The 15,436-nt window shown below is 44.8% G+C and overlaps 1 protein-coding gene across 1 annotated transcript; it reads right to left on the reverse strand.

Moving 5' to 3' along the window:
* Positions 1-9,809: 9,809 nt before the first annotated feature.
* On the reverse strand, positions 9,810-15,408 carry LOC133899872 (laccase-15-like). Its single transcript, XM_062340901.1, has 6 exons — positions 15,210-15,408; positions 14,921-15,072; positions 14,462-14,709; positions 12,976-13,095; positions 11,879-12,880; positions 9,810-10,223 (listed from the first exon to the last, which is right to left on the reverse strand). Exons 1-6 carry the CDS (start codon positions 15,339-15,341, stop codon positions 10,021-10,023), a joined length of 1,857 nt encoding a protein of 618 aa, XP_062196885.1. The 5' UTR covers positions 15,342-15,408; the 3' UTR covers positions 9,810-10,020.
* Between the last annotated feature and the right edge of the window lie 28 nt (positions 15,409-15,436).

Here is a 15,436-nt window from a genome sequence, read left to right on the forward strand (position 1 = left end):
AAAAACCCTAATCCCAAATGCAGCCCAACCGGTCGGCCCGTCTTCCTCTCTCTCTTTCTCTATAGCCCAGCCTGCTCTCAGTTCCCCTGGCCCAACCCATCCCCCCTCTCTCTCCTCCCTCTCCATCTCTCCCACATTGACCACACTTTGGCCTAGCCCCGCTCTTGGCCCAGCGCGTCTGCTGTCGCACCCCTCCTCCGCTTGGGCCGCACCGCGTGCCAGTGCAACAGCCCGCCCACGCTCTGGCTCTATCGTCTTTGTCTCCGGCTCGGACACGCTGTGCCACTGCCGTGTTTGAAACAAATCTACCGCTGCCTTCAGTCCTGTTCGGCCATGAAACCTCTCTCCCCACCTATATAATATCTGCCACCCCCTCCATTTTCTCATCAACTCAATACGTTGAGTTCTTAGCCGCTCTCATCGAAACCCTAGACCACCGCTATTGGAGCGCCTCGGCCTAGCTCGCTGATTCGCCGTCTCCATACTGCACTGCCTCATCCAAGCCGCCCACAAGCTTCACCACCACCCATTTAAGCTTCTCCAGCCATCGCCCTCGCTTCCTGGCCACTGGAACAGCCTCCCTGATGTGCTCCCGTATGCTTCCGCCTCTTCCTCTATTGCTGATCTCCTTCCCATGCCAAGCCACCCGAGGTAACTACCAAATGTATCTCCCTCGCTCTCCTCTTGCTCCTTCGCCAATCACCGTTGACCCCCGAAGCTGGCGACGAGTTTCTGGCCATCCTCCGGTGACATCGCTAACGTGCCCAAGCCTGGCTCTATCGTCTCTTCTCTGTTGTCGGTGCCAATTGCCTCCCATCCATCCTGGCCGTTAGATCTAAATGCAACAACCTAGGTTAAAAGGACCCTTACCCCTTCATTAAGCAACCAAAGGCTGCCATGTGTCCAACTTGAACCTAGTCAGCATCCAAGCCACGTCATCCTACCATATTAGTCACCACATCAGCCACCATGTCAGCACCACTGCATATGTGGCTACCACGTGTCAAGCCACATCAGCCAATCTGCCCAGTCATCGTGTCCACTTAGCAAGTCTTTTCTTTTTCATTTATTTCCTTCTCTGATGATGTCACAAATCCCTATGCTGACATCATAATTCTCCTTTTCCAGTACAAAAGTAATTCCAAGAATTCTAGAAAATGACTCTTTTGCAATTAGACCCCTACAACTTCGTATTCTCATATCTTCTTCATTTTAGTTTCAATTTGGGTGATTCTTGCGCTCAAATTTTCCTAAAAACATGATGTATTCAACCATGCTAGTTTTAGATAGCAATTCTCATATATTTATAGTAGTTATTCCTTATTAACATTTAGATCCCTACAACATGAAGATATTATTTTTATTAGTAAATTTATAGTTATCACAATGACATATAGGTCATGAATTAAATGTCATTGCACCTAGGGCTGGACAAAAAGCTCACGGCTCACGAGCTAGCTCAGGCTCGTGGAGGCTCGGCTCTGCTTAGATCGGTTCATTACCCAAACGAGCCGAGCCTAAGCCACACCGCTGGCTCACTTTGTGAACCTAGATGAGCCGAGCTAGCTCGCGAGCCGCTCGTGAGCCAAACCAAGCCATGGACCCTTGGCATGCTTGGCCCAGTAGTTCAGCACTCCAGCATGCTCCATTGATTTACTACCCTACTTATTCATAGCTAGGCCTCGTGATGGATGCAGTGCAGAGCTATATAGGCATATAGCTGGGCGTGGTGATAAAGACTGCAAAGCTGTAGCAAGTATGAGGCTACCTGGTGTGAGCCTGAGCTGTGTTTTATGACTCATACATGAATGTATATAAATAAATCTAGTTGTTGTTGTTGTCGTGTGTTCCCTGTTTGCGTGTGAGGTGTTTTCGAGCTTCTGGCCTGCACTGATGCCTGATGGTCTAGCAGGCTCGCGAGCCAGCTCGAGCCGGCTCGAGCTAGCAATCGAGCCAGGTCGAGCCATCATTTTAGCTTGGTTCACAAACCGAGCCGAGCCTACACTTCACCGAGCTTCTACGAGCCGAGTCGAGCCAAGATCGGCTTGGCTCGTTTCCAGCCCTAATTGCACCACAAACATAAGTTTATGATATTAAAATAATATATTGATTTATAGGTCACACATGTTAATGCTTCAGTGAATCTTTTGCATCAATTCAAGTGAAACCCTAGATCCTATCACTTTATCTTCCTCGTAAGAAGTCCAGTTATTTTCATTCTCCTTGCCTAGCTCAACCAAAATCCCAATCCATCGTTCTCTTCCTTTTATGTTTGCAATTTGGAGTTTATTAGGTGTTTATTCGATGTTTTTGTTTGTCGCTAGAGTTTGCGATTAGTCGATAATGCTTCAGAATTATTTAAGGGACTTCAAGATCAAGATTTTGACAACACTGAGCAACATTGTGTAAAAGACAAGTGTACTTCTTGATCATCTTGAATCTATGTTTTGAAATATTTTGTTTTACAAATTGCATGCAATGTCTATTAATATGACAGGTAGTCACCTATGTTAGAGTTTATCTAGATAATTCCTTATCATTCTTTGAAGCCTAAGTGGTTTATGGTCAGGTGTCTATCGTGGGTAGAAGTGCTTAGCCATGCTGTCGGAAATGTTGGAAAGTATCTTATTCTTGATTAATGAACATATGCAACTATGATAATGAACTTGAGGTAGCAACATGGAACCTTAGGCCTTGAACAAAGGAGTGTTTATGGTTTGTCATGGTTATGTTGTTGGTTTAGTGTTTGCTCAAGTAACCTAAGTAAGGACCGGTTCGTGGAGCGAAAACTCAAGAAGTTCCATACAAACATGAGACCAATATCGGTAGACTTAGCTGATTAATTAGAGTTTTTCCAGTACTGTGTGGGCCAGTTGGAGGTGTTGTATACTGAAGGCTGCGTACCTTAGGAACAGCAAGGCACAAGAGGGGGCTTCTGGGTTGGAAGGGAATTCTATAAACCCTGACGGTGAAATCTGGAGTGATGGTGACACATACTGGGATGATTCATTGTAAAGGCTTCATAGCGATCTCTTGGCAACACACCTTAGGCAGTGTGTATAGTGCTTGGCCAGCACTGCAACACATGGAGACTTTAGTCACCTGCTTGCAGGTGATGAAATCATGACTCATGAGAAAGATGTACAATCTCTGTATAGTGTAAAATCTGATATATCAACCGTGCTCACGGTTATGAGAAACTTGGATCCTCACATGATTAGTTGGTTGTGGTTATGGTATTGGGTATGGTACTGGTGATACTAGATGGATATAGGTTGCAAGGTGGATGGTTTCGGATGTTAGTTGTTGGGTCATTTGGGTTACATTCACTTAATAACTACTTAATACTTTTTAATTATATTACCATATTCTTTACTTGTATTTACGCAAATATACCATGTGTCAACCTGCCCTTGTTATAAGCCTGCATATCATTATTGCCCTGTACACTTGTTGAGCGCATCATGTGCTCACACTTGCTATTTTCCCTATGTCATTCGACATGTGTGGTGCCGTTCAGTGAGTGAAGATGTTGAAGACTATCAAGTCGAGGATGTAACGTTCTAGGCACGTGTCTCCCAGTCAGTTGCCTGCGGTATTGTTGGGCACCAGTGCTTTTGTTACGCTACAGATCTCTTCTTAGAAGACAATATATGTCATTCGATATAAGAGTTAAACATTTATTCTATAAAAGTATTAATTTTGTTACTTCACATGTGACGTCCTTATGTGTGTTAAACATCCTATACACACATAAGTCGTATCTAGTTTTGTCCGTTAAAACCGGGTGTCAGGCACAAGGAGAACGATGAGTGTGACAAAAAGTAGTAGATGACAGAAGAATAGACATTGAAGCAGGTCTCCCTTTGCCTTTATGTAGAGAGGGGGCTCCTGTAAATGATGGTTCAACTGATGATATGACATGACTCGAGGCCACGATTTCCCTCTTTACAGTCTCATCACATTTAATGCCTAACTCATGCAGGGCAGTTGGCTTTGTACCCTGACGAGTTCGTCTCCTCGCGCTGCTACAGTAATCATGATATTGTGGTAGGGAAATATTCTCACCACTACTTGAAATCTCCGCTGCGATGTTTCAAATTTCAAATTCACTAGTAAAAAATATTTTTTTCCTTCCAAAGGGTAAAGCTATCAAAAAAATCTACCTAGATGGAATACCTTCTCGAGAACTGACATGTTCAGAATTCCGAGTAGGTGACCTTAGAACTCAGGAAATCCAGTTAGATGCTTCAACCTAATCAGAAATCCGAGTATACTCGATGGCGCGATCAGATAAAAAGCTTATCTTTGCTGGCCACATATTTGAACCGTTGAGGCCTCATTTCACGTACTGATGGGAGGATTGACAGTTAATAATGGATACTTACCATATCTGGATACCCTACGGTTCCCATAATTCTCGGGACATATCTTTATCTCTGTGAAGGGAATCCCTGAAAGAAAGAAAACTACTTGCAGGTACCCAAGGCGTCCTATAATCGGGAAAGCCTATCTCCAAAAAAAGGAAGGAGGTGTCCAGAGGACGTACGACAACCCATATATATACAGAGTCAAGGGACCCTGTGGAAGAAGAGGCAGAAAAAAGTCAAACCATAGCACCACAACCCAACAGAAGCGAAGGAGGAAGTCACCGATTAGGTTTAGATCCATCTAGGCTAGCTACACCCCCTTGTAACAGGCTCAGAGCAATATAAGACAAACATGATATAGGGTTATTATCCTTAAGGAGGCCCAAACTTATCTAAAAACTCCATTGTGTTCCCATTGTGATTCGTCTACTCAAAACATCCCCTATTCTTCAACAAGTTCGTTAGATCGGTGGTTTACCAATTATCGACACCTACGAGATAGAAGGTTCTAGAAGGTTTGGGAGAGATATTGGTTGGGGAAGAAGAGAAGGAATCATATTCAAATCGGATGACAATTTAGTTCTGTCTTTCTCGTTACCCCCTCTGACTCTAATACAAGGTCTTATAACCCGAATCGGTCTCGCAGGACCCACATATCATACCCGTGCCTAACTAGAAACATGCCAATCCAATTTGGTTCAGCTTGCCGAGTTGGCACTCCTTTTCCTGCCTTGTTTCCCACTCGGTTGCTTGCCGGATCCAATACAATGGATGGTGTGGAGTCCGTGACATCATGTGTGTTAGAGTATATGGTATAGGATACACAAGGATCCGGTTGTTATGGTAGGATAGCATCAATTCCATCTTATCTCTAGGGTTGCTTGATATCTAAGCCATAAGTACTCTATATTCCGCGCTCAAGGCTTAATACAATACATTGACCACATTAACTAATCTTCATATTCTTTCATGGTAACACAGGTTTAGGTTCTAATCCTAGGTCACAAACCCTAGCCGTCGCCAGCTTTCGCACTGAGCGCCACCAGGGAGATCGATCTCCATGATATCTATCGAGTACAGCGTTGCCCGTACCTAGGGTTCGCACCACCGATCGTGTTGATTGGCCACCCTAGAGAGTCTTTTACCAATCCATTGATCTGATTTTTCTCTCTCACTGGTAAATGATCAGTGTTTCTCTTTGGCTTTTCTAATCCAAGATAGGTTTGTGTCACCTGTCGCCCGTCGTCACGCGCCTCTACTCTGACCTCGGCTTCAACACCACGCCGGTCTCCATATCTGGCCCACCATCTGTCTCCATGTGCATGGTGCTGGATCCACCCTCTATCCTGTCTCCACGCATCACTCATGGTCTAGATCCGCCCTGTGCTTGCCTCATCAACACACGCCTCACCAGTCTCCATTCACGCGCCATGGCCACATCACCTGACTCCGTCCATGCCACATCGCCTGATTCCATCCATGTGCCTAGATCCGCTCAGTGCATGTCTTGTTATGCCACTCCGTCGACACGTCGCCCACATCGATACTTCCACGCACCCAACTCCACCCGTTCGACCACGTACCTGGCTGTTCTCGACCACCACTCGATCGGCATTGACGACTCATCGGAGACCTGTGCCCCTAGTGCTACTCGGTGAGCCTATCCTATCGCCTCAGTGCGTCAAGGGTGCAGGGGGCCTACAGGCTTACAATGCCATGAGCGCGTGTCTCCAACCATGCAGCTTGACCACGTCGCCACTAACCATGCCATCGGCCAACCACACCGTTTCCCGACCATGTTGCCAGTACATCGTCGCCGCCGGTTCGTTGTCGTCACCGGTTCGTCGTCATCACCTCCACTCAGGACCCTCTGCCTCGACCGCCTTACACACCCTTAGTCTGACCAGTCGATATTGTGTGGTTCCCAACCGATCGGCAGCAACTCCCGTCCTCCTCATCCATGAGTACGCGCCTCTTCCCAAGCACCGGAGCTATCGTTGCATCGCCTTCGGGCCACAGTACTGCCACCTGTGGCCATGCCTCGCAGCCCCGCCACGCCCTCCATGACGCAATCCGGCCGAGCGTCATCTCCCTTCATCGCCATCCCGCGCGCCACAACGCTTCGGATGACCAATGTTGCCTCTCTCGGTGCGTCATTGCCTCAGTCGTTGGCACCCTTGGTCTTCATCACACTATTCAGGTGTTCTTCACTGACATCTTGGAACACCATCGCCATGCTCTCTCAGACATTGGCGTCGCCGCTCTAGGTCGCTGGTTCCGCCTTCCTCTACCACCTTCATCCAGCACAACCTGATTGCTAACATTGCAGTCTCCTCCCTGACTTCTTCGTCTACTCTGGGAGCCACAGGTTGCATCGGAACTCTCCTCCTCATCGCTCTGTGCACCGCGACTGTCGATGCCTTCTCTGCTGGTCCCTAAGACACTGGCGCATGGTTGGGCTCCCTACCTTCACGCGCCCAGTACTGACAATACCGGTGTGTTCCTTCATCCTTGATGTGTTCCCGGGCTTGGCAAACCCAGTGCATGCCTCGTCCTCGACTATGTCGACTTCAACATCAACCTTCTCTTCTATAATTGCCTCGTCTGCATCACTGTCTTGTTCCCTCGGGCCTCCCTACGCCAGTCACCATGGCGCCTTCTTACGCCTATGGATTCATGTGCGCCTCCCTCGACTACGGCAACCCTAACTATGTCTACGTCAACCATGACTATCTCACACAGGATATCCTTGACTATGGCTACTTACCTTGCTCTCGGCTACCTTGACATCAGGCACAAAGGGCTACCATATGTATGAGCAACTCGTCAGTTTCTCCAACCACAACATCTGCATCGCATTGTTTCGACTGTGAGGGGATGTCCTTCGTATTCCTCTTCAGTCTCATCGTCTGCGATGCTCCCGCTGTGACTGCAGGGGATGTTAGAGTATATGGTATATGATACACAAGAATCCGGTTGTTATGACATGATAGAATCAGTTTTGATCTTATCTCTAAGGTTGCTTGATATAAAAGCTATATATACTCTATATATACTGTCCTTGAGGCTCAGTACAATATATTAGTCATATTAACCGATCTTCATATTCTTTAAATGTGGGCAGCAGCCCACCATTTGAAGTTCAAGAAATCGTTCCTACTATTCGGACCATGCAAGGCTAAGATTATCTCGAACATATTGCATTCCGTTAGTTCTTTTTTACTTATTGTTTCGGACTTCAATACGTCTCGTACGTTAATTTTGATCACTCCACCGTCAATTAATGCAAGACCTTGTCCAGCACCCTTGATGATCCATGGATGTTAAGCTCCAACACATCAAAGACTGGTCGGGGAAGAAAATTTTATAAGAGCCTTGTTAATTAACACAAGACCTTGTCCAGCACTTTATTGATCCATGGATGTTAAGCTCCAACACATCAAAGACTGGTCCGGGAAGGAAATTTTATAAGACATGCTCTTTTGACAGACCCGCAGATCCAACGTGACATGTGTCTTCTGCTCCTCTCTACCTTGCAGGTGCAGCCATTGGATCAGAAGAGGAAGGACATGAATTAAGGTTCTACGAGAGTCTTTCAGGAGGGGGTCTTTCATCAAAGGCGTGGATGCAGAGCCAGGCAAGATTGACGACTGACATGGTGGGGGACCATTTTACGCCGCGGCGGTGACCAAACTCTATCCGAACTCTTTTTTTCCCTTTTTTTTTCCTCATCGACACACACCGTACTGGCGTTGACTTCCTGGCCGTGGGTCCCAGCTGCCCATCGAACAGCAGACACCGGAAGCAGCCAGGTCAAAAATCCACATCAGCTCCAAGGAAATCAGTATCCACGTGGAGTTGCCGAGCTAGATAGAGAGTCATCAAGTAGCTTCTCGTTCTTGGTCAAATTACAACATGCGGAGGCTTTGATCGATGTACCCTGCAGAGCACCAAACGCTGAGGCTGCGAACATGATAGATGCACGCTTAAAAGAAATGGGATCAAATGCTGGTTAGTAACTTAAACCATATATATTCGGATGATATGTAATCGGGTCATATGTAGAGGCCGGAAGTCGTTTCCATTATCAAAAAAATAAAAATAAAAAAGGCACCATCCGTCACTTGGGTTACTCTGAATTTGCCATGGGTGTGACGCGTCTGAACTTAACTTTTCCACCCTTCAGCAATTATACACCTTAGGGCTTCGTAACTTTGACATGTTTTACTGCAGCCGTATATACAGAGTCTGCAGCTAGCCAACAAGTAAGTTGTTACATCATTTTCATTGATGTGGGAACGGTAAGAAGTCAATTATATTGCTGTTCTTAGACAACTTTAGGTTGAGACTTCGGCTACACCCAATTTAATCTGGGATAAACATCACGCTCCATGTGTTAATAAGAGACGGATAAGAAAAGAAACTGGAAAAGCTATAATCCACCCGAGTGTTTTAATGCCTCTCCACACTCGATTTTGTGGGCGCTCAATATATGCCCGATTCATCCGCGATTCGTGCTCTAGTGCTTCTTCTCCAACTCCAATGAGGTTAGGGTTTGAGATTAATGGTTAGGGTTTAAAGTTGAAGGTTCACTAGAGTCTGACGTGATTAGAGGGAAGCCTGCGCCGGTAGGCTAGCCTAACGGTGGTGGTGGCTTGTGGTGGGTCCGTTTATAGCCTAGAGGGACTCTGTGCATGGGCGATGAGGCACAATGGCATGACTTGGTTGTCGCACGCGTTGTCAAGCAAGACCAAGTGCTCGTTGGGCATCAAGGGCTGTGGGGAGTTGGCAGGCTTGGTCATTGCACACGTGGTCGGGCATGCACGAGAGAGAGGGCGGTAGGCGTGAGTTCACAAGGTGCGACGCATCTTCCCGATGGGATGATAGAGGGAGGCGAGCGGGCGAGAGGTTGAGGGAACGGAAACGGTAGGCTAAGGTTCCACTGTTGGTGAGGTAAGAGAGGGAGTTAGGCGGGCAGGTGAGTTGGCTGGGCGGTGGACTGGTATGAGTGAGAGAGAGGGGGAAGAAGATGGGCCAACCCGGTTTAGGATGGTTTGATTGGCCTGAAAGTAAGAGAAAAAGGAGGGGATTGAACCTCTGTTTGGCTGGACCAAATAAGAGAGGGAGAGAGATGAGCCTAGGCCTGAGGAGGTTTTATGAATTTAAGGATTTTTTTTTAAAAAACTAGGTTTGCATTCAAATTCAAATCAACACACAAATATCCAAATAACCCCCAAGAAACCAAAAATACGTATGATTAACTTATGCAAGGTTTGAATTTTTAAATTCAAGATGAATTTGAGATACTTAGCTCAATTTAGTTTATATTTGTTTTTGTTTGTTTCTAAATCAAAAGGTTTAAATTTTGACTGAATTTTGGGTTATTTCTAAATGCTAAAAACTGGGATGTTACACACCACGTGTGTGTAAGAAGTGAACACCATTAAACTAGCGTGTGAAATATTACAAAAGCCTGGTGAATGTCGCACAAATACAATCTTGATAAAAGGCACTTGCAAAAGCGGGCAACATACTAATGAATATTTAGACCAGCTACATACGGGCATATTAACTCTACTTCATCATACACGTTCATATTTGCAAATTTACTTTGTTTATTCTATAAAAAGGTAGTGGTCGGAGTCATCATTTAGACTCCACTTTTATCTGGCACTTCAGTTTTCGTAGACCGGAGATAGAATTCATCTGGCACGAGATTATGGCCACATGTCAAATAATCTGTAGGTGGTGGAGGGAGGGACGTGTCTTGTGTTGGCCCATCCTCTACTATAAACACTGCCGCCATGCCCATTGTCAAGTGAAAATCGAAGTGGCAATGTACGAACCATACCCCTGTACACCATACAGACAAAAGCATTAGATCTTGGGGGTGTTACTTCGTCGGCACCCCGACTACGATTGTCAAATATGGATGCATATCTAAAGCAAAAAAGTTAAAAAAATTATTTGTCAGAAAATAAACATGAAATAACTCTCTTTAAGAAAGTTGTGGATATATTTTGATTGGAGTGTCATAGAACCCTTTAAAATTCTGACTCCAAGGGAAAAAAAAGGATAATTTAGTATAGATAGTAAGTTTGCTCCTTTTCTTACTCTTCTATACTTTTGATTTGTCGTGATAGGAATTTTCTTATTTTCTGGTTATATGAATTTTCTTAGTCTTTTTACCCTCCAAATAGACTGAACTCAAACTTCAAATCGAATTGTGTTGTGTGCGCATGGGCAATTTTTTGTGTTAGAATTTTTCATGTCGATCTAGTCCCAATTCACAGCATGATGAGTGGCATAACTGCAATTAGATTTACTAACGTATCAACCGTGCGACTGGACAGGCTAGAAATTTAGCTTATTGCTGAATTGTAGATATTTGTGTTAATAATAGTTATATACTAAGATACATCAACTATTTAGATTTAAATATTAGAATGTAAAATATAAATGTAATTTTTATTCATAATATTATAATCATGTTTATTATTTGTGAATAGATCTAATTTATAATTTTCATTTTATGTGTTATGCAAATTGATTTTTATTTGTTTCTTGATTTTTTTGAAATTATTATTATTTTTAATGTCGTCACCGTATCTCATATTATTTTTTAAAATACATTATAAATTCTTTGATATTATTTTTGTGTGCTAATCCGTAATAGGTTTGTGTTCTGTTGTTTTAATTTTGTAATGTTTGATTATAATTGATTTTGAAAAGTGTGTTGATTGCTAACGTAACTAAGTTGAAGTTTACTAATGTCATCTTGTTGGACAAATAATATCTACAACAAAAAAAGAAAGAAAGGCAAGATAAGAAGTAGTCTTGGGGCTGGATTTTATGATTTTTTTTTAATCTTCTATTTTGTTTCGTCTGGTTGTTGATATATGGTTACAGTTAGTCAATCAATTAATTCAACGGATGAATGTTTTGCTTTTTTATAGGAATTTTTAGGATTTTCTTAGGATTAACATGGAGGTACCAAAAGGAGCCTCCAATTAGTAAATATAAGATAAGATGGATCAGTTAATGAGATTCATGGTTGCAAAAGGCAAAACGAGCTAATAAAAAGCCATGCATCGTGATATGAATGTGGTCTAAACTTCAGATTAATAAGACTAGGTCAGGCACGTTATTTTGCGTCAATGTAGACCCTAATGACTATAACGCGGGCATGTTGCTTCTGCTGGCAGCTGTCGGAAGAGAGAATCTAAGAGCGCCCTTCCCTACATGGCTATTTTTTCATCCTTATAAGTTTTTGGATCTGTGACAGAAAGTTCTTTAATTTCGTGTAAAAGGTTTTCGACTTTTGGAGTTGAAAGTTTTAGGAAGTTTTTTGATTGAAGACAAAAGGGAAAGAGACGGAGGGGAGATGTGGCAAGCTGGCATTTGGCTTGGGTGCTTGGCGCGCGTAAACTGAGAGAAATTTCTGGTTTCCACCGGAATTGCAGCTTTACGGACGACCAAGATACCAGACAAGTAAATCTTGTACGCACCTGGATTGTCCGCGACAAATCGGACGGCGACCCAGCCGACCCTCGGGGTGAGGACGGTGTTCTTCAACGGCGGATCCACCAGGTTGTACCTGTCGACGTCCCTCGCCGCGTCGTAGTTGCCGAGCCCCCTTGCTAGCACGAACATGTCGTGCCCATGCATGTGCATCGGGTTGGAGTCGCTCTGCCACAGCGCCGTGCTTTGGAACACCACCTCAACCACCGCGCCGTGCCGGAATCGTCGCGCGACCGTTGCCTTGGACGTCGGCTCTAGCCGCAGCTCCTTGGGTCCCGTCGGGATCAAGGCGCGGTCGGTGAAGTTGAACGCCATTGGCGGCCTGCCAGGGAGCTCCTGAAGCATGTCGTCCATGCTGCTGGTGTTGTAGTAGTGCGCTTCTAGCAGCGGTGTTGTCGCCGCGGGGAGCTGGAAGGAGACGTTGTTCATTGTCGCCACAGTGATGCTGTCGTTGCTGTCCCCCCTCACGCAGGAGTCGCCTTTCCGGCACACAGAGCCAAGGCCGAGCGTGATGAACAGGCGCTCGTCGACCTGCGCCGGCACCGGCGGGCGTTGCGAGTGGCGCAGGCCGGTCAGGTTGCTGTGGAAGTAGAACGATGTCATCGTGTCGTGCTGATAAGGCATCTCAGGTGCCACTGGAACATCACCGTTATTGCTGTGGTTGTGCTTGTTGTTGTACTGCACTGTGGCCCTCGTGACGAACACTGGGTGCTGGGGGTCGGGCTTCGGCGCCTGGTTGGGCGAGGCGACCATATAGTACCTGCCGGGGGCCACATCGGCGACCACCAAGGCATCCAGCGTCTCACCGGGCGCGATGGCGATGACATCCGTGGTGTAGGGGCTGACATAGTTGGCGTCGGCGGCGACCACCGTGAACTTGTGCCCGGCGATCTTGAGGTAGTACTCGGAGAAGAGCGCAGCGTTGATTACTCGGAGCAGGTAGGTCTTGCCGGGCTCCACGTCCAGCACGTAGCCATCTTCCGCGACCCCTTCAGAGTTGAAGCCAGCACTCCATTCAATAAAAAAATAAAATAAAGTGTCGATCGTGCCCAACATCGATATCTATCCAGTAATTGCTTATTACCGGAGCAGTTGTAGAGATCTCCAAGCTTGCCGTTGATTGTGGATGCACTGGGGTCATCATCAGCCAAATAGTACGTCAAGTCCCTCTCCGCCTTTGTAAGGTCCATAGCCCACCACTCCCCTGCCATCATCAAGATTATTCACAACAACAATTCAGCGAAGAACCTGGTGCCAGAAACATTGCACATCTGCTAGCTAGCTGTGCAACAATGTCAATGTCGAAATAGTTCAACTACCATAGGAACAAGATAAGTCGACGTGCAATTTTGCAATGGGCTCATATCTTAGATGCACTGTAAAAAACTATTTTTGAGACACCTAGAGTACATTTTCACAGGCGGCTCATTTGAAAAAACGTCTACGGAGGTCCGCTGTAGTTATGGACCGCCTGTAGAAATATATTTTCACAGACAGTTTTTTATATAAACCGCCTCTAAAAATATAATAATTATCATAGATGGTTAATATAAGGAACCGCCTGTGTAAAATGTCATTTTAACAAGCGATTTCTTATGTGAACCACCTGTGAAAATGAGTTGAACCGCCTGTGAAATAGAGTGATCGGTTATCTTAAAAAAATCATAACTTTTTTATACTAAGTCAGATAAGGACAAACTCTAACTTCAAACGATTATTTGGACATATAAATGACTGTAAATGAAAAACTTTTTTACTACAAAGTTGTAGATCTCGTCGAGAATTATAATTTTCATATAGACTTTGTCCTTATCCAAATTCATATAAAAAAATTATAAATTATTTAAGATATGTTGTCACCCATTTTCATAAGCGATTCACGTACAGGACTGTATATGAAAATGATGATTATTTCTATAGATAGTTCACATAAGGAACCGTATGTGTAAATGAGTGATATCGTATCTTAAAAAATTCATAACTTTTTTATACTAAATCGAATGAGCACAAACTCTATATGAAAATTGTAGCCCTCGACAAGATCTACAACTTTGTAGTTGATTTTTTTTTCCATTTAAAGTCATTTAGATTCCCAAATAATTGTTTGAAGTTTTGGATAGAAGATATTAGAAGGATTGCATATGGTGTTAGTATCACTAGCAGTACTCTGGTAGGATAGTAAGGAAGGTTCGCGCGAGCTGAGAGGACTTGGGTTTGAGTGCTAAGAACCGCATGCCCGCGTATTTTGCGCAAAAAATCGCGCGACTTGTGACTTAAAAAATTTGCTTTTTTCGAATAAAAAATATCGATTCGGGAATCCATTATTACATACGGTCCGCTTAAGGAACCGCATGTGAAAAGGAACCGTATGTGAAAATCAATTTTCACAGACGGTTTCTTAAGTGAATCGCTTGTGGTAATAAATTTTCACAGGCGGCTCTTTTACACCTGTGAAAATCATCTATTTCCATATTACAGACAGATACGCTAAACGTCTGTAAAAATAAGTTATCAACCATCTTAAAAATAAATTTTTATAGCGATAATTAAGCGCCAAATAATTCACGAACCTATAATGATGGGGATCTCCCTGTGAGGCTTAGGAAAAGGGTACGGGCTGGACCCATGTCTCGGCCGGATGATGAAGGCGCCATGCAAGGTTCCCCGGAGGTACGAGACATGAGCATGCCACCACAGGGTTCCTTCTTGCCCGGTGATGTTGAACCGGTAGGTGAAGTTGTGGTTCGGAAGGATGGGGCGTTGGGTAATCATCGGCACCCCGTCAGCCCAACAGTTCCGCCGCTGCTTCACTCCATGCCTACCTCAGAAAACACAAAAGATTCAGAAAATAAAAACGAAATCAAATTTTCTGTTTCTCAAGCGCTGGAAACCAACTTATTTTCCATTCACCATCCTATGCGCTTGGATGTGATGACAATTGAGTCGTTTGCAGTGTGTAATAGGTAGGCTTTTTAATCTTTGGAACAAAGGAATCAATTCAGTAACAGACTAGGTACTTAGTTGATTACCAATGGATTGTTATGTTGTAGGGCGACTTGTTGACGACATGAACGGCCACCGAGTCTCCCTCTGTGACCTCGATCGTCGGCCCCGGGAGCTGCCCGTTCACCACGGTGACCAGCATCTCCTTGCACATGTGTGTCATATTCATCTGGCTCACCTACATATGCTCATGTTCCAACAAATCAAGCATGTGTATAGAATCTCTCTGCTTAGTTCAATTCACATATGCTGATTAACAGTATGCAGAATGGATCAACGGGGGAGATCAAAGCCATGGAAGAGCATAATGCTTACAACGAATGTGTGCTCGACGACGGCCGCAGCCGCCGGTAGGGCCATGGTGGAGAGGAAGAAGACGACGGCAGCGGCTACACCGGGGAGGCTCCGGCTCCACATAGTTTGCGACTTTGTCTGGTTTCTCTGCATTGTACTTTCTTCTATGTAGTACTATATATTAGGTAAGTGTCCTCATCGTGGCTGCCTTACTCACCAAGCACAAGATATGAAGATCACACGTGGTT

The sequence above is a fragment of the Phragmites australis genome, chromosome 19 (assembly GCF_958298935.1).
Source record: "Phragmites australis chromosome 19, lpPhrAust1.1, whole genome shotgun sequence".
Taxonomy (NCBI): domain Eukaryota; kingdom Viridiplantae; phylum Streptophyta; class Magnoliopsida; order Poales; family Poaceae; genus Phragmites; species Phragmites australis.

Coding starts and splice junctions, on each gene's coding strand:
- LOC133899872 (XM_062340901.1), bottom strand. CDS start 15,341: ATGCAGAGAAACCAGACAAAGTCGCAAACTATGTGGAGCCGGAGCCTC. Junction 15,073..15,209: donor TCGTCGAGCACACATTCGTT/GTAAGCATTATG, acceptor GAGCATATGTAG/GTGAGCCAGATGAATATGAC. Junction 12,881..12,975: donor AGATCTCTACAACTGCTCCG/GTAATAAGCAAT, acceptor TCAACTCTGAAG/GGGTCGCGGAAGATGGCTAC.